This window comes from Gavialis gangeticus, unplaced genomic scaffold (genome assembly GCF_001723915.1).
Source record: "Gavialis gangeticus isolate Ggan-Ray unplaced genomic scaffold, GavGan_comp1, whole genome shotgun sequence".
Lineage (NCBI taxonomy): Eukaryota > Metazoa > Chordata > Crocodylia > Gavialidae > Gavialis > Gavialis gangeticus.
This window is the reverse complement of record NW_017728992.1, coordinates 157,598,011-157,619,949: the sequence shown is the minus strand read 5'-3', so window position 1 is coordinate 157,619,949 and position 21,939 is coordinate 157,598,011. Positions and strand designations below refer to the sequence as shown.

At 43.5% G+C, this 21,939-nt stretch overlaps 1 protein-coding gene across 2 annotated transcripts in view; it reads right to left on the bottom strand.

Annotated features, from left to right (window-relative positions):
* SDC2 (syndecan 2) overlaps positions 1–21,939 on the bottom strand; it is a 134,824-nt gene that overhangs the window by 20,748 nt on the left and 92,137 nt on the right. For both annotated transcript variants that reach the window (XM_019527968.1, XM_019527969.1), the window contains exon 2: positions 8,250–8,361. In XM_019527968.1, coding sequence (XP_019383513.1) covers positions 8,250–8,361 — 112 coding nt within the window. The remainder of the gene's footprint in view (positions 1–8,249; positions 8,362–21,939) is intronic.

The following is a 21,939-nucleotide window of genomic DNA, read 5'->3' as shown; positions in this document are numbered from 1 at the left end:
AGATTTGGTTACAAAATACTTTGCCATGCACATCGTACCATAACTGTGGCGAAGTCCTGCCTAATCCTCTTTGATAACCTTGGTCTGATAGGGGTAAGATGGTAAGTGTATATCACCCTTGGAAATCCATGGGAATATATATGATAGACACTGCACTGGGTTCCCTCTTTTGGAGCAGAATGTGGCTTGTGTTTTGTTCCTGTCTGTCACAAAGCTGTCTGCAAACACACTTTTTTTTTTTTTTTTTTTAATAATGGATGCCAATACACTCATGGTCCAGGGGAAAAAAAATCTCTTTAGAGTATTTGGAAGAACAGTGGTGCTCAATCTTTTTGCCCAGTGGCCTGGATGGGCAATGCCTGATCCATCCCTGGGCCAGACCTGGCTGGTGGTCCTGATCCAGGGCCCAGGATGGGTGCAGCAGGATCCCATCTGAATGTGCACCCAAATGGAACCAACTGAGTTCACCCAAGAGGATGGGGGAAGGAGGGAACTGGCCCCAATCCAGCCATGCAGGGGGGAATGGGGCTTAGCCCATTCCCAACCTGGCCCTGTGGGAGGCATAGGAAGTGTGACCCTGCCCCATGGGGAGGAGGCATGGCCTGGTCCCAACCTGACCATGACAAGGGAAAGAGCCATGGCCTGGGCCCAATGTGGCAGTGCAGGGCGAGGGGGCATGGCCTGGCTCCAACCTGCAGTGAAAGGCTTGGGAATTTGGAAGCAGGGGAAGCTGGTGGTATTAACTGCTACTATTCCCCTGTCATCAAATTTTCTGACCTGTGAGAAGCCCTGTTGGGCTGGATGCCATAGCTCCACAGGCCATATTTGGCAATGGGCCAGAGGTTGAGCACCCTTGTGCAAGGGCATTAAGGGGTGCCTATGTAATATTGTGGGCAACCAGATGTTATCTGCACCAGTTCTTGAATGAAATCAGTTCTAAGAACAGGATGGGTGTACCCATGGGAAGGTAAATGAATCAACCCTTCTCTTTCTGTTTGAACAAATTTAAAACTAGTGTTGCCTACACATGGTCCCCATCTCTGAATCGAGGCATTGGTTACCAGAATCTGTCAGGGAGAACAAGGAGAATGGCACCATTAAGTGGGATCCTTCCATCAATTCAGTGAGGGAAGGGCTGTGGGGGAAAGTTGCATTGATATGCATCCATCTTTGCACTAAACAGTCCAGAGTTCTCAAATGGAGGAACTTAACTAACATCTCCAACTCCCCAGGACTGACATCAAAACACTCTTCTCAGTGATGGCAATGACCATTGACTGTGCTATGGTGCAAAAGTGCTAAATGTGATCTACGGTGATATCCTGGCTATCCCTCAGACATCAAGGATTCAGCTGTCTTTCTGCTTGAGACATCTGGTCAGCCCACTAAAATTCTGTGCCAGCTCAGATAGCAGTTCAGATAAAGAACACTTAGTAGGTAGCAATCCTTAACTGCAAACCAGTCAAAGAACAACTCTTCATGCCAAATAGATCAAATTAGTTTGGTTCTTCAACGTTTGTCATCATCTTTCTTTGCTGCTGTTTGTTTCACTGAGGGGTTGCTGCCATCACAAACAAACCCAGCACACAATGGAAACGCATGTTCAAAGCTAAAGGATAGATCCTGAGGTCTCTTACCTGTCCTCTTTGAGGTTTGTCTCAAATCAATATTTGTGTCTGACAGATAGCTCAATAGGGAGTGCTAGAGAAGTGCTTTTGGGACCTCTTTTGTAACCTTTCAACAGGGGTTTTTGTAGGAGCCCATACTGGTCTCAAACCCTCTCTTTGAAATGATGTCCATGAAGCCATTACCTCAGCTAAGGATGGCAAGGCAAGACAGGGATGATAGTCACCCTCTGGCAATCCTCCAGTGAACTCACTTCCAAGGATAATTATCTGAATAACAGAAGCCTTATGTTAGGAAAGAGGAGGAACAAAGGAGAAGAGGACAGTCTAACATGAGGAAAACTACACGGGTTCCAACAGGGCCATAAGGATTTGTTTCTATAAAGGAATATGAAGGTCAAGGTAAGGGGTATCAAGCAGTGTACCTATCTCCATAAGCCCCAGCATGAAGCATATAGGTGATCCTTGATTCTGTAGGCAGTTTACAGCTTCCATACATCCCTTGTTAAGTACGCAGGAGATTGCTTCTGTACAATTATTTTAATAGGATGATAAAAACCCTCCTCATTCAAGTGATTTGCTACTCTTAGTGTCCAAGAAGGCTCTACAATATGGTTTTTAAAATCAACGCTAAAGATGAGCTGAGCTTGGTAACATCAATGCACTAGTAACCGCTGTAGCAAATGAAGTTTTCAGCACCTCGGACAGCACCAGGGACTGACTACACTGAAATGATGCCCCATTGTAGGGCAGGAAGAACTGTACCAAAGTGTTTTGGGGATTGATGATGCCAGTGCTGAGACACGTGGCTCCAAGTGAGATGAAGGTAGCAGAGACTCAGGCAGGTAGGAGGAAGGGTAGTTACATGAGCCAGATGAATCTATACCTTCTAGAAGTCTCAGCCTGGGATAGATTAGGGATTGTTGGATGAAAAAAGGCTGAAGCTGTCATAGAGGTGGGAGCAGGGTAGGGGAAGGAGAGTAACTGGGCTTCAGGTTCCCATGTCTATTTTGTAAGTGGCAGTGTTTATGTTGTCAGTCCACCTGTGACCCATGGGGATGTGAGAAAAAAGGAGAAGTAGCTAAACTGCACCCAGAAAGCTTGGCAGTTGGTTCAGGCTACAGACATACTGTCCTTCTGGAAGGCCATCCTGCTGGCTTTCACTTCCCTTGAAAAATCCCTGTCCAATCCTGCCTGGTTCCTTTTTCCAGTCAGGACAGAGGGGCTGATACAATCCTGCTAGCCTGGGTTGCATCTTCTCCAACAGAAATAGTTTCTGCAGCTCTGCTGGGGGAGAGGGCCTGAGGCAAACTAGACTGGAAACTGTATCCTTTCTGGAGAGCCAAACTCCCTGCCTACTATAAGAAAGGAGAAAATATTTTAGCTTCTCTTAAGCCTGCAGGGACCCCAGACACAGCAAACATTACAGCAGTGGAGACAGAGCTGCTGGGACAAAAATGAAAAATATAGCCTTGGGATACAGGTGGAAATTAGACAAAAATAAGTCAACTGAACCATCAGCTTAATTGAAATAAAGTTAGGAATTTATCTCAGATAACTCAGTAGCAAGAAGTTCTGGCCACTAGGAAGGCACAGAAAGCCTGGAGGGAACTCCAGCGGGTGGGGTATTCTGCTACTTGCTGCCAGTGACTGACAGGCCCAATTCTATCCCCAAGATATAAACAGGCTTAAAATACATTGCAAGGGGTCATTGATCCTTGACAAAAAAATCCAAATAAGAATACACAAACAATTACTGCTCACAGGAAAAAGCAGAAAAGACTCATGCTAATGAAAATTTTAAAACCCCCAAGTCAAGCTCCTATATACTATATTTACTTTAATATAAAGATGACCCTGACTATAAAATGACCCCCCAATACATAGATTCTATATATGGAAATGTTACTAATTTGTTGTAATTTTTCAGGTATAGAATTTAAGTAGTGGAAGACTGTCTGGATTCTCCCTCCCCACTGCTACAGCAGGGAAAGCAGAAGCTGGGGAGGCAGAGGGAACAGGTGGCCCTCTTACCCTCTGTCCTGCCCACTTCCTCCTTCTGCAGCCTTCTTGCCTCCCTCTCCCACCCCCGCACATACATTCCCCCACCCTCAGGTCCCTACAGCCTCTGTCTCTATTTTTATCTTAAAAATAAAAAACAAATCTGATTCAATCAAAAAATATAATTTAAATAAAAAATCTGATTTTAATTTTTTTTAATTGTTGCTTTTCATTTACCCTGTATAGGACCTATTTTGGGAACTGGTTGTCAGACATCCTTATGGCATGTCCTGTCCAAGAAAGCTGGTGCCACATAAATATGACTTCAATGATTGTGGTGTTTGTTTGAGCCAGAAAACTAACATTTATTCTTTTTTTACCTCAAACTGATATGGAGGATTTTCCAAAGACATTGCTGATGGTAACATTCCAAGGTTTTCAGGTGTTTATGATATGTCAACAAGGTATCACACCCACATAGCACAGCAGGGATGACAAAAGCTTGGTAGATGAGAAAGTCTGGTTTGGATCCTGATGTCATGTTCAAAGACCCAATTGTGGAGACATCAAAAGGCAGCACTGGCAGATTTTATTCTGTGTTGAGTATCATCATCTGTATTTACTTTTTGGGAAAAGTGACTAACAAGGTAGGGGAAATGCCCAACATTCTCCAAGTACTGCCCTTTAATTGTAATATGTGGGGCAGCAGCTGGTTGGTTTGGGGCAGGTTGGTAAAGTGTCTTGGTTTTCATGAAGTTGACAGTGAGTCCAAGCATTTCATACAATCCAAAAAAGCAGTCAAAAGTGACCTGGAGCTCTTCAGTTGGGCACACGCAACAATCATCAACATACTGAAGATCAATAATAGAAGTGTTGGTTATCTTAAATTTGGAACAAAATCAGTTGATGTTAAAGAGATTCCTGTCCATGCTGACTCCAGATGGAAGTCTCTCAGCAATGAGATGCAGATAGATCTAGATGGAAAAAAGAGCATTGACAGAATTGCACAGCCTTGTTTGACTCCAGTTCTAATGTGAAAGGGTCCATTTCCAAGCCATTGCTTAGGATGGTTGCTGTCATGTCATTATGAAGAAGTCTGTGGATGGTAACAAATTCTGGCAGACATCCATGTCTCACCAGATCTTCCATAGGGTCTCTCTGTTAATTGAATCAAAGGCCTTAGTCACGTCAATGAAGGCCATGTAAAGATCTTGGAGTTGCTTGCAGCATTTGTGCAGCTGTCTAGCAAAGAAGATCATGTTTACCATACCTCTGAGTGGCCTGAAACCATGTTCAGATCTGGGGAAAATCTCCTTGACAAAGGGAGTCAGTTGAGGGGAATGAGGATAAGGATCTTCCCAGCTATGGACAGAAGAGTAATGCCACAGTAATTGCCAAAATCCAGTCCATCTCCTTTCTTGTATACAGTTACAATTCTGGCATGCCAAGTCACTGGGAATCTGTTTCCAGATTTTCAGGATAAGGACACATAGTTAGTGAGAAAGCATTTTTCCACCATGCTTATACATTGCAGCAGATGTTCTGTGCTTTGTTGTTCTTCATCTGCTCAATGATTTTCAATCATTGGCCTCTTAATAGGTTGGTGAATCTGCAAGGTAGTCCTTAATGGGATGTAGCTTCAATGGCCAAACAGGCTGAAATAAGCTCCTTAGTTTGTAACTGATTTATACACAAAAATCCACTAACAAATTCATTGTAGATGGTTAGCTCAAACAAAAATCTACATTTCCTTTTTGTATTTAGTGACTTGCATTTGTATAACTGGGGCAAAAAGAAGTAGCTGATGTTAATATTGGTATGCGTGTTCACACATGTCAAAGCATATGCTGAACAAAATTAAACTTATAAATAATTTGCCTGTTCTAGAAAACCAGAAGTACAAACACCAAAGAAATGAGCTGTGAACACTTCAAGTCAATACAGCCCAAGCTTGGATGTCATCTGGTAACATTGCAAGACTTTTTTTTTTTGTTTGGGAAGGCCTTCAAGTAGACAAAGTTAAGCTTTGGGGAACTACCTAAGGAGTTTGTTCTATTACATATTATTTTATTTTAATTACTTATTTGTCTCTACAATTTATCTGCTTTCTACTGTAAGAAATCCTGGGTCTCTTTTGGGGATCACGGAATATAAATCGAATAAATAAATTCAGCAGGTTATTGTAGTATTACACTAACTGGCACATGTTCAGTAGCAAGTATGCATTAAAAAAAATGAGGTCTCCTTACAGCTGAGCTTGGCTTATGTACAAGTGTAAACACATCCAATCATTGATTGGGCCCTGCCATGTTAGAATTAAGCAGTGGGGATATATGCTACTGTATAATCTCAGGAAGAGACAGAAGGCAAGAATCAAGAGATTTGGTCCCAACCTCAAGTCAAAGTTTAATGCAGATCTAGCAACTTTAGAGGTTTATCCAGACAAGTGGGAATGCTTGCTTCCCCGGGGACAAGTAGCAGCAGCATACCTTGTGCCACTGCTGCTTGTGATCAGGGAACATCTGTGCCATGCACATTCTGGTGCACTGAAGGTTACCCCAGGTGGGGTAGGGGAGGCTGAAGGCAGTTACTGTGCTGGCCTCAGCAGCCTTACCTGGGGCCTGGGGTCCTTGGGGAGCTGCAGCCACAGTGCTCCTGCAGCAGGGAGCCTGGCCAGTAGCTAAAACATGGCTCTGGCCAGCCAGGCTCCTCCAGTTTTGGGTAGCACATGCTGCTGCCATGTGCACTGCCCTGCTTTTTTCTGGTTCCTTCCCCATGCACTGCAAGGCAGCAGTATGGGAAACACCTGAATGCGTGGTGTGTGGTGCTGCAGACAGGTCTACGGCACCACATACCACACATCCGTGCTTGTCTGGACATGACCTAGGAGTTCAATTAAATCAGAAATATAACATGTAGGTTTGTTTTAGCTTGAAACAAAGACTCCTTGCTACCTCATCATCTCCCCCTACCCTACCCTCTCAAAAGTCCTGAAGCATCTCTCAGCTACAGCTTTAGACAAAGTCCCTTGAACAGGAAAGGAATTGTTCTGGGCCACTGCTTGTTAAGTCTGAGTTCTGGCTCTAAAGCTGCAACTAGGAAGAAAACTCACTATGGGATCCATATACCTTACTCTACTAAATGATCCAAATAAAATGGGTCCCCAATACAGATATCCAGGGTATTGTCAAGTGACACAATTCCCACTTGGATAACTGCTCCTTTCCTCATCACTCAATTCATAAAGCTGACACCTACCCAGCTTACAATCTAATGATGCATCACTGCAGACAGGTCACATTAAATATCACTAGGTTTATCTTCTGTTATCTGTAAATTGATGCGACTACATCAAAGTAAGTTATCAGTTCTATCTAACGAAACCTAGATTCTACAGAACAGATTAAATGTATATTTAACAGTATTTATTTGAATGAGCATCTACAAAAAGATACCCCAAACAAACCCCCCAAAATAAATGAAACCTCAAGACTTTCGTAAAGATATTACTAATGTTAGGATTCAAATTTACTGTGGGAAAATAAAGCCTGTCCAAATCCCTATTTCCAAACTCCAGACAGCACTGCCTAAAACTGGAGAGACAAACAGGGAAGATCAGTAAAATGTTATCATTGAGGCCACATAAAGGCATTCTACCGTTCTCCCAGTAGAAACTATGAGCATACAAGTGTTCATTCAATTTTTGAGGGGAAACATGCCACTTCCAGGAAAAAGATCATCCAGGTGTCAATTTGGAAGATCTCCCTTGCAAGACAAAATCTCTCTTGAGTGAACATTTGTATACTCTCCTCCCCTTCCGGGAGGGGAGTGAAGCACCAGAGCCATGTTCCCTGTTCTTGTGCAGCCTGTAGACTGTCTGATCAGGGGAATGGGTGCAGGTGAGAGGGTAGGGGTGGGGAATATTACTCTGCTGCTCCAGTCCCCTGGACCAGGCCAGAAGGGGTCTGAAACAGCAATGCAAAGCCCCCTACCCACTCCCCCAACTGGGGTCCTTGAGTTGAGAAGCAGGTGAGGGACTTTGTCACACTGCTCCCTGCCTCCTCCTCCAGCCAGGCACTGCTTGGCTTGTGGAACAGGTTGGAGGCTTTGCTTTGCTGTACCTATCCCCTCCAGACCAGTGCAGAGGAGAGGGGAAAAGCCACCATTGGACCCTGCCTATACCCCAAACTGGGGAGTTTTTCCCCACTGCTCTATGCCCCCTGTGTACCAGGAGGACTAGAGCATCCACTGCTCCCCCTGCCTTCCCCAGGCTGAAATTAAGCTGGTCTGGTGAAGGTGCAGAGAGCAGGGAAAAGGAACCAGCTGCAGGCTGAAACCCCACAGAATTCCTCTCCCAGAAAGATTTCCATTTGTGGAATTTTCTCAGAAATTTCCACCTGTTGAAATGAATGTCTGCTCATGGCCTGAGTAGGGGAGTAAAAGCATGAGATCAATATATAAGGACAAGATCTGGAAAGATACTGGGGACTCCGCATATACAGAGCCAAATGCCTGAGACTTCCACTGAAGCACTGTTTTCTAGTACAAGGCCTTATTCTTGTACATATGGAATAATACTAAATATCTTTCTCCATATTTTTATTAATTGATAAAATGTCTTACCTGAGCCTGACCCAGAAGAATAATCATCATCATCAATAGGATAGACTCCTGAGGCTTCTTCAACAGAGCTGTTGTCAAGGTAGAGGTCTTTATCAGAGGCCAACTCTGCTTTCTAGAAAATAGATAACGAACCATGAAAAAGGAAGTTACTGGTATAATCCAAAGTCTTGTTTAATTTTATTCCCTCTTCAAAAGCTGATGCTGGTGTACCAAGCACTGCTTATGGTTGCAGTTTATAGAACACACTTCTCTAAGATGCTGTAGACTTTTATAAAAGCCTGCAAAACATTTACAATACCCAAATCACTGTAACTTAAAAAAATAACCAAAACCCTGTCCAATCTGCAAAAAAACTTACCAACTCACCCTCAACCTTATTAAAAGCCTGAAAGAACAAATGGGATTTGCAACACACTTTGAAGGATGACAAGGGTTTTCTGAACCAAAAAGAAGCAAGTTCCAGAATTGGAAATCCCTTCCATCAAATACTAGATATACTGTCAAGGCAGTCTCAATTGCAAAGAAACAACAGAATGAAACAAAAGATCATCACTTGGATACACTGAACAATAATAAAAAAATAAATTTGAAAAAAGTTTTACAAATTAAAACCACACAGACAATCAGTATGACAGTGTTATTGTGGCCAGACATGAAAGTGTGCCTACTGAATTATGCCATGGAACAGCACAAATGTCTCCTGAACTACAGTGTCTCAAAGGTTGGTTCTGTCTGAAGAGACCAGAAAGGCACTTCTCTCAGGTTCCATGTTCTATTCCAAGTCTACATAAACTGTTTTCCTCTTCCTCCCAAACTGATCATCCAGGCGAAATGTATTTATTGACAGAACAAAATACTAGCAACAAGCTTTAGGTTGACTGTAAGCTTCAGTTTAAAGCATTTTTATTGTCCTAACCCAAAGCAACTTGAGCTCCCTTTGATCACTGAGAAGATGTCTGCCATTGCTACTACTTGCATTTCTGTTAAGATTTTAAGCATGGGTGACTGGTGCATCCTGAGTCCTGGTGGGGGGAGGCACTTGCCCCCCCAGCAGCCAGTCAGCGACCAGGGGGGACGCTGTGGTGAATCACACCGTTGGCACTTCCACTCTCGCCTGTCCTCCCTGCCTGTTTCCTAAGCGGGGAACACTGGCTGTCAGGGGGTGCACCAGCACTCTCAGGGGGTGCACACGCAACCCTGTGCACCCTCTATGCGCCGCCACTGATATTAAGTCAGAGTTGGCCTATAAACTGGCTGTCATTCACTATTTGCATTACATGCACACTAGATATTATTGAAACACAAACCGCTTAGCTTGATGGTTTGCTCTGCAGAAGCAAACATGCAAACTCTTTGAACAGAGGTCTGCAATGGTTTATTTTTCACAGACCACACTCAAACACTTAGCTGTACCTGGCATTGATTACATAACTCTAGTGCAACTTTTTCTTTAACTTCATAGTGCTATAAGTATACATTAGATAGTATGCTGATAGCTGCAGAAAGCTTAAGTCAATGTGAGCACTATGTTTTTATCCCAATTTTCTCATGCATCATGCAATACTTCTATTATTTTGTCCTAACCTATATCTTTTAGATATGTGTGGAACTGGAGGAAAAGCAAGGGCAACATTGGACCCCTGCTAAACCAGATGGGGCAACTGACAACTAACGCCCAGGAAAAAGTGAACTTGCTAAATGGGTACTTTAACTCAGTTTTTCATCAGCCCCATGGGATGACCCTGCCCACTATGGGTCAGGGAGGCCCGGGTGAGGGAGATTCCTTGCCCTCCATCGAAGCTGACCTCATGAAGGAACACCTCAACAGGCTGGATACCTTCAAGTCAGCCAGCCCTGATGGGTTACACCCAAGGGTACTCAGCGAGCTGACGAGCATCATAGCTCAGCCCCTGGCAGAGATCTTTGAGAGCTCTTGGCACTCTGGTGAACTGCCTCATGATTGGAAGAGGGCCAATGTTGTGCCTATCTTCAAGAAAGGGAGGGAAGTAGATCTGGCAAACTACAGGCCCATCAACCTGACCTCTATCCTGGGGAAGGTCTTGGAAAAGATCATCAAGGAGGCCATCCTTAACAGACTAGCTGAAGGCAATATTCTGAAGTATACCCAGCATGGGTTTGTTGTGGGTAAGTCTTGCTTGACCAATCTCATTTCCTTTTACGACCAGGTGACTTATCACCTGGACAAGGGGGAAGAGATAGACGTCGTATACCTCAACTTTAAAAAGTCTTCGATCTGGTATCCCACAATCACCTTTTGGCTAAACTGGCTAACTGCAGCCTTGACGTCACCACGATCCGCTGGCTGGGGAACTGGTTCCACGATAGGACCCAGAGGGTGGTTGTTGACGTGGGTCAATCGTCTTGGTGCACTGTGACCAGTGAGGTCCCACAAGGCTCTGTCCTAGGGCCTATACTGTTTAACATCTACACCAATGTCCACGTCACTGATGTAAGAAGCGGACTGGCCAAGTTCGCCGACAACACCAAACTCTGAGGTAAAGCATCCACACCTGAGGACAGGAGGGTGATCCAGGCAGATCTGGACAGACTCATAAAATGGGTTGACGAGAACCTGATGGTGTTCAACACCGAAAAATGCAAGGTTCTCCACCTTGGGAGGAAAAACCTGCACTATGCTTATAGGCTCGGCAGTGCTACGCTGGTTAGTACTACAGATGAAAGGGACTTGAGGGTCACGGTTGACCACAAGATGAACGTGAGCCTTCAGTGTGATGCTGCGGCTAGTAAAGCGAGCAAAACACTGGCTTGCATCCATAGATGCTTCTCAAGCAGATCCTGGGACGTCATTCTCCCGCTGTACTCGGCCTTGGTAAGGCCGCAGCTGGAGTACTGCATCCAGTTTTGGGCTCCCCAATTCAAAAAGGATGTGGAGAAGCTTGAGAGGGTGCAGAGGAGAGCCACACACATGATTAGAGGTCAGGAAAACAGACCTTATGATGAGAGGCTGAGAACAATGGGGCTATTCAGCCTGGAAAAGCACAGTCTCAGGGGTGATCTGGTGGCCACCTATAAGTTTATCAGGGGTGCTCATCAGGATCTGGGGGAACGACTGTTCACCAGAGCACCCCAAGGGATGACAAGATCGAACAGTCAGAAACTCCACTGTGACCAGTTCAGGTTGGACATAAGAAAGAACTTCTTCACTGTCCGGGCCCCCAAGGTTTGGAACAGACTGCCACCAGAGGCAGTTCAAGCACCCACTTTGAACGCCTTCAAAACACATTTGGATGCTTAACTTGCTGGGTCTCAGTCACAAAGACGAAAATATCCTATTGATCAGATTGTGACAGAGGAATAAATTCATTTTTAAGTTTCAGCAATACTGTGGCATGAAGTACAAGATCCCTCAACACAATACAATAAGTGACAACATTCAACTGTGCGAGATGCACAACCACGAATGAGGCAATGTGAAGCAGCCAGCTCTAATGCACTCCACATCATCATGGGGAAAAAACATAGCCATCCTGTCCTGTCTTCCTGTCAGGGACAGCTTAAATGATAACTTGGTTATCCACAGGAAGAAACCAAAAAGTGCATGAAACCCATCCCTCAGGTCTTAAGAGAAAAACAAAAACATATACTGCCAGAAAAAGTGTTAGCTGTTAGTACAACTTTATGGCAGCTAACACTATTAAAGGTACTTCAAACACTGCTCTAAAGGGGAGGAAAAAAGTGTAAACATTAAGTAAAATTATCTTTAATTATATTTAAAATATATTTCAAAATGCGTCTCTTGAAATTTCATCACATGGCAAACACAGCCAATAGAAATATGCTTATTCTCAAAACAGAAAACACTGGATTTGACCACAGCACTCATGAGTGAGAAGAGAAACATTTCTTAAATATAGATCCTATATCAGCAAATTCAAAGAAAAACTTGCTGTTTGTAACAGTACTATGTGAAAGATCTAGTATTCAAGTGAATCCCAAGGACATTTCAGTTGGTTACCAAATCCTATCTAACAAATGGGTCTACAACTTCTTTGAAATGGAGAGTGAGGGTGAGGAAGTATAAGAGAAAGAGAAAGAAACTTGTTTCAGCTGTTGCTTACTATTCAAACAATTCTTTTACTATAGACCTGGCATTTGGGGACACCAAGATCACAAGTCAAGAGAAGACAGCACTTTGGAAAAGAAAGTTTATTGTATTTAGGTAACTGCAGATACAAATGAATTATAGTTTCCAAAACTGGACTAGCTCTTTGTGAAAAATGGCCCAGATCAAACTGTCAATTTGTTTACCACAGCAAATTGATTTACGTAGTTGTATATACTTACAACTTTTATTCATGATTAGAATAAAAATTACTTTGCTAAACATTTTCAGTAAATTCATTTAGAAGTGTGGAGCCATGAAATATAATTAGTGAAATTATAACCAATTCATAAAAGGTAAATTACTTTTTCCAGCGGCAGATGCGCCTCAGATGTTTCCTGTGATCCAAAGGCATATCAAACATAGAAGCAGCAGTCTCACAATTTCATGTAAAGATGCCCTTTGTCTGGAAATTCGGATGGATATATTGGTAGTCCTTTAAAAAAGTTTGACCTTATTTATAACTATATCTCTGTTTAATATTAGAACCAATGGGCCTCATGAAGTATGAAACTAATGGTATTATTTTCAGATATATTAAAACACAGCAGAGGTTCCAGGCAAGGACGTCTTGTCAGCCCTTTCATCTAGCCCTGAAGCAAAGAAAAGCTCATTACCTCCTGACAGAGATTGCATTTCCATCCATCAGTTATTATCCCACTTATGTTTTTATTCCAAGAATATAATGCTGCAAAATCCTATGACCTAAATATTTCACATGCTACAAGCCAATGATCATTGGAGCCCTCTGTGGTTATTGAATAAATATAAACTTATTGGATGTACTGTAGATTAGCACCCATTAAGTGCTAGATGAAGGGTATTTACATCTCAAATGTATACTGAATTTGTAAATCTGAAATCTATTAATTCATTACAAATCATAAAAAAAATATAATTATTTTACTGAAAACAAATCATGTACAATTTGTAATAAAAACCTCCCCATTGTCAGTGACACAAAGGAAAAAAAGGCAAAAGCAGATTTTTGTGAATCACTGTTCCCCTTATAGAATCAGCATTTACCCAAATTAGGGTCTGACAATCTGGACCGGAGGGAGGGGGGGGGAGGGGGGGGGGGACAGGGAATGGGACACACTTCAAGGAGTGGGAAGAGAGAAAAAGAATAGAGAACTGACCGGGGGGCAGGGGGTGGAGAAGTCACTTCTGACTTGTACAAATAATCACCCTCATTTATAAAGCAATGTTGTTACAGGCATTTTTCCCAATTCTCAAAAACAGGCAAAGGCTCCATTTGATCACTAGCGTCTTACACCAATAGATTTTCTTGGCTACACCCAAACAGCATGAACTTATTTGGAATGGGTGTGGGAAAGCAAAGGAAGGATGAGATGGAATTAATGCTATGTAGCGTACATTGAAAGTTCCTTTGGACTTTGACTGGGATGGCAATGAGTAATCATGACAGATAGAGGAAAACATTTTTATTACTAACAGATGCACTCAAATTTCCATTTTCTGCCTTTTTTGGTATATGTATGGGATACAGAACTTGAAGTTTCTGACCAGGTTATTAATGATATAGTGCCTCTCCTTTTCCCACACTGAACTCATAGTTTCATAGTTTCCTTTATATACTTTTAGAATGCATTTGGCTGGGGTTAAAAATAGATTCAATGTTATGTTATATGAATCTCTACTTGAGTAAACTTGAAGAAAACACAGGTATCTAATTTGAATGTTTATCATAACTGTTTGACTATGTATAACTCAAAGAAAGGATAACAAACCTTAGCCCATCTAGGTCTGTCCTGTTGTACATGTGTGCGCATAACAATTGGGTTTATTAAAAACTCATTTAACTTTCTTCTGAGGCTGCAGAGAAGAATCAGGGGCATGACCAAAGTGTGGCAAGCCTAAAGCTTCATTAAAAAAAAGATTGCTAACCTCAGAGCTTGTGTGTTACTTGTTAGCCCTCTGCCCAATTTCCAGACACACCCTCCATGTGACAGGGAAATCAGTTCCATGACCAGACTATCAATCAGACCCCTTAAGAGTTCACTCCTCTGTTGAACTGTGATTTTAACAAGCGATCATAGGGAACAGAATTATTCCCCACCCCTTTTCTGCTATATTTGTCAGGGTGTTTTAAAGCCTTTCCAGAAGCACTGGGCATTGGCTACAGCCAAGGCTGGAGCCCTTGACTGGGGTATGCTAGGATTTAAACTCAGAGGTTCCTAGCTAGAGGGTCTTTTCCCTCTGTTCAGGGTCAGACTAATCACCATATCTGAAATCAATAAGGAATTTTACCCCATAGTCAGATTGGTATGGACTGTGGGGGATTTTGCCTTCTTCAGTAGCATGGGGTGTGGCCCTCTACCCAGATCCTCTTGAGAGTATATTCACAATATTTTATACAAGCAGGATATTGGCTGCTATGATTCCCCTGCTTCACCAGTGGCAGGTTAGGGTGATAGGTCTATGTTGTGTCAGGATTGACAGTAGACTTAAGTAGAGTTTAGATTCTGGTTTATGTGGGATGGTTTGGATAGGGATGATCCTGACTCAGGAAAGGGGTGACTAGATGACCTCTGGAGGTCCCTTCCAGACCTGCTTCTCTGTGATAAGATTGGATTTCTGTCTCCAAAGAAAAGCATTTCCCAGGAGAGATATGCAATCTAAAGAGGCTGCTCCCTGACTTTATACTGCCTTGAATTTCACATGAGAGGCTTCTGCTGGCTTTAGAGTAACAAGCTGACCTTGCATTTTAGAGGAACTTCCCTGAATGACTTGCATGGGTCAGTCCATACCCAATGATTAGCTGCAAGCAACATTTACTCAAGGGAAGGCAGAAAAAAGCTTTGCTTACAAGTCTTAGTTATGCAAAGAATGGTACTTTGAAATAAATACATGATTTTGAACCATGAATATGCATTATAAAGTGCTCTTCTTAAAAATAAGATTTTATTTTGATTACAGCTGTCTTTATTTCTTGGACCATTGGTAGGAAAGATAATTGAGAAGGGAATGATCCTCATGGGTCAATCATGGCTACATCCTACAAATTTATTTGTTCAATCCTACTGGAACCTAAAACATTGACAGAGTATGAGCTCTTTGAGACAGGGGTGAAAGATGCTAAGTTCGATAGATTCTGATGGTAAAAGAGAACATCCTTTGGGTTTATACTGCAAACTAAATATGTTAACAATTAACAAAATAAATGCAGTCTCTAAACATACCATTCTGAAGACTTTCCTTTTTTATATTGTTTGTGTTCTCTACATAATTCTAACAGCTAATGCCTGCAATAAGACGGCTCTAATCCAGCAGTCTAGATTGTTTTAATCACAAATATTCTTTTCTTTATAGTGGGCCAAATATTTGACCTTTACATGTCTTATAGAAACAGATGTGGCAGTGGTGAGGCCACATCTGGAGTACTGTGTTCAGTTTTGCACCCCCACCCCCTACACACACACACACAGGCTACTAAAATGATGTAGACAAATTGGGAAGACTCCAGCAGATGGCAACAAAAATGGTTAGGGGGATTGGGCACATGACTTGAGGAGAGGTTGAGGGAACTGGGCTTATTTAGTCTGCAAAAGAGAAGACAGAGGGGATTTAATAGCAGCCTTCAACTACCTGAATGGTGGTTCCAAAGAGAATGGAACTAGACTGTTCTCAGTGGTGAGATATGAAAAAACAAGGAGCAATGGGCTCAAATTGCAACAAGGGAAGTTTAGGTTAGATATCAGGAAAAGCTCTCTCACTGGGAGGGTAGTAAAGCACTGGAACAGGTTACCCAGGGAGGTTATGGAATCTCTATCCTTTAAGATTTATAAGAACCTGCTAGACAAAGCCTTGGCTGAGATGATATAGTTGAGGCTGGTCCTGCTTTGAGCAGGGGGCTGAACTAGTTGACTTCCTCAGGTCCCTTCCAACCTTAATTTTCTATGATTCTATTAAATCCACCACATTATACAACAGCTGCTCCTACTGTACCCCTGAGTAATTGCTGTAGCTGGCAGCAGAGCTATACTGCTACCCAGCATGTCCACAGGTGGCAAATAGACAAATGACCTTCAGGGAAGGTTAGCTGCAGAATAAACAAGGGTAGTGCTGACAAATAAGTAGTCATGGACCAAGAAGTTGCAGCACCACCAGGATGTTATGGGGACAGCAGATGGCAAATCTTTCCTGCCTGAAAAGCCACAAAAGATTTTGGTAGTTCTGTGATATGGCGAGTACAGATCACCACTATAATAAACCTGCCCAGCCCAGTCTCCTCTTCCTGTCGAGTCTTGATCCCTTAGGGCCTCAACAACGAGCCTCCTGAGCTTGTTGAAGACAGCTTTCCTAAAGTCAAGGACTTCTGCATTGCTGACTGACTTGCCAGCTTTGTGATGGATAGTAAAGTTGATCAGCTCATGGTCACTATCACCCAGCTTTCCATCGATTCTTAGGTCACTGACCAGATCATCCCCTTTAGCCAGTAACAGGCTTTACCTCTTGTCAGCCCATAGACTTCTTGAGTCAGGCAGAGCGCATCCACGCACATGAGGAAGCTTTGCGACCCATCGGATTTGACTGAGTACCCTTCCCATGAGATGTCCAGGTAGTTAAAGTCTCCCATGACAACCATGCACCACGAGTGTGCAGCCTCAGCCAGTTCCCTGGTGAACTCCTGGTCTAGCTCGTTTCTGGTTAGAAGGTCTGTAGTAGACTCCTACCATGATGTCCCCTGTGCCACGTTCCCCACTTATTGACTATGCCATTGCTCATGCCCGGAATTGCAAAGATTCCCACCCAAGCAATGCTAGGAGCGAACGACTGCTGGACTGACCACTGGTTCATCTGCTCAGTTATGTCACTTAAACTGGATACCAAGTGATGGCTGCAGCAGAAGCAATGCTGACAAAATAGCAACATCGAAGGACTCAAAGACCCAATCAAGTGAGACCTCTTCCATCAGTGCTTCATTGAAAAACCAGGGAATACAAATCAACAACCATGGGAGAATGTCATCAGCACCTGTGAACAGACGTTTAGTTTCTCTGCCAGGAAACTTCAGGATGGGTTTGATGAGAATGACCAAGAGACTGAAGAGCTGATTGCCTGCAAATGCAAGGCCTTTTGGGCTTGGCAGAATGACTTCAACTCCAAGCAAAAGAAATTGAGCCTCCAACAAGCCAAGGCAGAGGTCCAAAGGAGGACCCACTACATGAAAAATAGATTGTGGGAAGACAAGGTGAAGGAGATTCAACATCTCACTAACATCCACAATGTTCAGTTTTTTCAATGCCAAAGCAATTTAGGGCCCAAGCACTTGGGGACCAACCCCCTTGAGACCTAAGAATAGAAGAGACCTGATCAAGGACAGGGGAGCCATCAGTGCCTGTTGAAAGGAGCATTCTGAAGACCTTCTCAATAGAGGCACTGTTGTTGATGAGAGAGATCTTAACTCCACCCTGCAACAGCCAGTCAGAGATGATCTCAGAATCCCTCCAGCCTGAGGGCTGGATAAGCTGAGGGAAGCCATCAAAGCCAATGAAGAACAACAAGGCATCTGGAGTGGATGGAATCCTTGCAGAAATCTTCAAGCAGACAGGAAAGGAGCTCACATCACAGCTCCCCTCTCATCTTAAGGATTTGGAATGAGGAGGAAATCCCAGGTGACCTCAGGCATGGCATGAATGTGGCAACCTTCAAGAAAGGAGACTGAAGTTACAGAGGGATTGCCTTGCTATCCACCATAGGAAAGATCACAGCAAGAACCCTCCTGAACTGTCTCCTACCACTTGCTGAAGAGGTCCTCCCAGAATTTCCATGTGGGTTCAGGGCATCAAGAGGCACAACTGACATGATTTTCACAGCTTGCCAGCAGCATAAAAAATGCTGGGAACAACATAAACCTCTCTACATGGCCTTCTTTGACCTCACAAAAGCCTTTGACTCTGTCAACTGAGAAGAACTGCAGAGGATCCTTCTGAAGTGCAGATGCCCACCAAAATTCTATCACTATCCTTCATCTGCTTCATGATGGTATGCAAGCAGTGGTTCTCAGAAACGGATGCATCACAGATCCCTTTGAGGTTAAGACAAGAGTTAAGCAAGGCTGCATCATTGTTCCAGCACTCTTTTCAATATTCCTCACCATGATGCTACATATGACCACCAACAAGATTCCAGTTGGAGAGGAGCTAAACTACTGAATGGACAGTCAACTGTTTAATCTCAGCTGACTCTGAGCCAAAGCCGAGACTATCCCAACCTCAATCAATTGAGCACCAGTATACTGATGATGCTGTAGCATGTGCGCACGTGTAACCATCTCCTTGCTCTTTAAGGTGGACTTTCAGGAAATCATCAACATCTTTACTGAGGCATACAAGAAAATGGGACTGACACTTAATATTCAGAAGACTAAGGTCCTCTATCAACAAGTTCTTCATGAGCAGTCCCCACCTCCAGTAATTCAGCTTCACAGTGAAACTCTAGAGAACACCGAGTATTTCCCGTGCCTCAGAAGCCATCTCTCACGGAAGGCTGACATCAACGAACATATCCGAAATCACCTCAAATGTACAAGTACAACTTTCAGACACCTGAAGAAACAAGTGTTCAAAGATCACAATATGAGATCCAAAACAAAGCTCATGGTTTATCCAGCAGTCATGATTCCCTCTTTACTGTCCGGAGCTGAGACATGTACAACGTAGAGGAAACACCTCAAGCCATTGGAGAAGTACCATCAATGCTGCCTGCAGAATATCCTTTAAATCTAGTGGGAAGATAGATGTGCCAATGCCAGTGTCCTATTGCAAGCAAACACCATAAACTGATCACCCAACATAAACTTCATTCGGCCACACACAATATCTGGATGTCCAACTCCAGACTCCTGAAGCACATTTTATTCTCTGAGCTCATGCAAGGTGTACACTCAATAGAAGGGCAGAGAAAGTACTTCAAGGACATCTTTAAAGTCAACTTGAAAAAAATGCAGCATCAACATCAACTCATGGGGGACTATCACCCACAATTGGCCCAAACGGAGGAAGAGTCTGCTGCAAGTAGCTCAGTACTTCGAAACCTTACAGTGACAACAGGAGATGGAAAAGTGAGAGTGCCAGAAACAGCATGTCACAGACCAAATCAAGAAACCTGAGCTACCCACCCTGCGAGGAAACATGTTCCTGAGCTGCAGCAGAGTCTGTCAATCCCAGACTGACCTCATGAGGCATCTTCACACCCACAGATAAAACAAATCATAGAAGATAATCATCCTCAACTGCAAGGGACTGCTAAAGAATATCTGCTGTAGATACTATCCACCAGTCTTACCTAATCAATGCATAACAATTTAAGTATTCTGTAAGCTTCCTTGATTTTTCAGTGCTGATTACTTATCTTTGGACAACATGTGAAACATTTTCTTCTGAGAGAAGCTGCTTGTACTGTATTTATTAGACTGCCTCTCAGTTTTCCAACAGGATGAAACAAACTAACCACCTTATTTAAAAAGGTCCTTAAAAACACTGGAGAATATTTATCTCTCTTCTTATGTAAGTGTCAAACAGTAAGTCAGCATTTGTATGTGCATAAGTACTAGAATTGGAATTTTGCTATTTGCCTATGGCAATGAGAGCAGAGCCTTGGCGTTGAAAACAAGCGTTGGGACTGAAGCCTTGTTTGGCTATAGTGGAGTTACTATAATGTCTAGAGTACATGCCAGAAAAATTATTATGCTCCTTGTATCTAATTGTAGAACTTCCTGATGCTGCACAAAACTATAGCTTCCAGCCCCAAATCTTTTACTGTATATAAAGAAACACAAGGTCTGAGAAAATAAATCATAACTCAAAATAAACAAAATTACTGAAAACTGGTTGCACTGCAGATGATAAAGGAAAGATCTTTAAAGATGCATCAGCCTGCCAGAAGTATAAGGATTGGATCATCTTTCTAAATCCTCCGTGAAGAATCACAAGACACTTAGTAAACTGGTACCCTTCTTTGTATTCAAAGAAACAAATAAACCCACAACAGAGGTAGATGTACATTCAATTATGGCAAAACTCATTAAAAGGGCCCATACCAATAGCCAATATTTAAAGAGACTGGCCAATACTGATCTGATTTCCAATATAGCTGCATGCAGTTGGCAAGTCTGTTATGGTGAAGGGCGAGGGGGGAGGGAAGGGGTGTGAGGGGGCAGATCAACACCCCCCCATGGTGAGGGAGGGAGTGGAGTGGGGCTAAGATAGGCGCTGCCTAGCCGGGGTGAGGCAGGCGTGGGACAGAGCTGCAGCCTGTCTGGGGGGCATGGGGAAGAAGTGGGGGTGGCTCTGACTGCTGCTCTGGGGGGGAGGGGAGGAGGGAGCATGTGCCCCTAGATCTGTGCCAGGCAGGCTGCAATGCTGTGCTTGGGGTGGGCAGCAGCAGCGCTGGGAGGGTGGCCGGGGGGGGGGCTGCTGCCACTCCAAATGTCACTATAGCCCCCCTGTAGCTCCCTCCCAGCGCAGCTGCAGCCTGCCCAGAGTGCAGCACAGCATGGCCCCTAGCCCCAGCCCACAGCTGCAACGACCCCACTTCCTTTACATAGGTTCATAAGAGTCCAATGGCAAGGTTTTGGCCTACTTTGGAGGCAGAATTAAATCTGCACTGAGCACAAAGTTGGTCCTCTCTAATCACTCTGGCCTGTCTGAGGTAAGTTAAAGCTATTGTCCCTCAACTTAGCTTGTATCTAGCCAGTTTGATTTCTTGTGCATCTGCTAAAGGCAAACAGACAATATCTTGCCTGATTAGTATGACCCCTTATTCTAAAACAAACATGCCAAAGATGTGTGCCATACTACAGGATCTTCCCATTAGAAAGGTAAGGTTGGGGTTAGAGAGAAGTTTTTCTATTTTTCTGCACATTTCCCAACAATAGAATCTATCAGCATTGAGACTCCAACCAGAAAATCTTCTAATGGAGAGAGTTGTTCCATTTCCTGTATCTCCTGCTCTCATGGCTTCATGACAGTTGTTCCATAGGTTCTTTTCTAAGTATTGCTGAAATCTGGGGAGCTGCCTAATGTCTGGAGAATTTGAACAGCTACAGAATATTCTGCCTGGTCTCTGCACCTAACCTGGTACTTGCATGTGTGAGGCAGTTTTACACACCTACAAACTGGGCTGAGGCCCTGCAGTTGGGTATGAGCTTGTGTTACAGAAGGTTCAGGAGGTCTCCATGGACATATTCAGTTACATGGAATTTACAGGAGAAGCCTTCCCGTTCCTCTGGGCTTGTCTGTCATTAGCATGTCCCTCCAAGTGCTTCTCAACCTCAATGAAGAGGAGCAAGCAAGGATTCTCTAGGAAGAGCTTCAGGTTTAATCACACAATTAAAAATTCTTATAAAGGCCTTAATCCTTCCGTCTGCTTATCCATAATGCTCTTGGAGCACTCCGATTGGTTAGTGAAACAAACAATGAGTGCAGAGCACTGCCACAATGGCTGGGATGGAAGGCTCTGTCCCCACCGTCACAGGGTGCTCCGCCACCTTCGAGGAGCCGGGGGGGGGCGGGGGGGGGG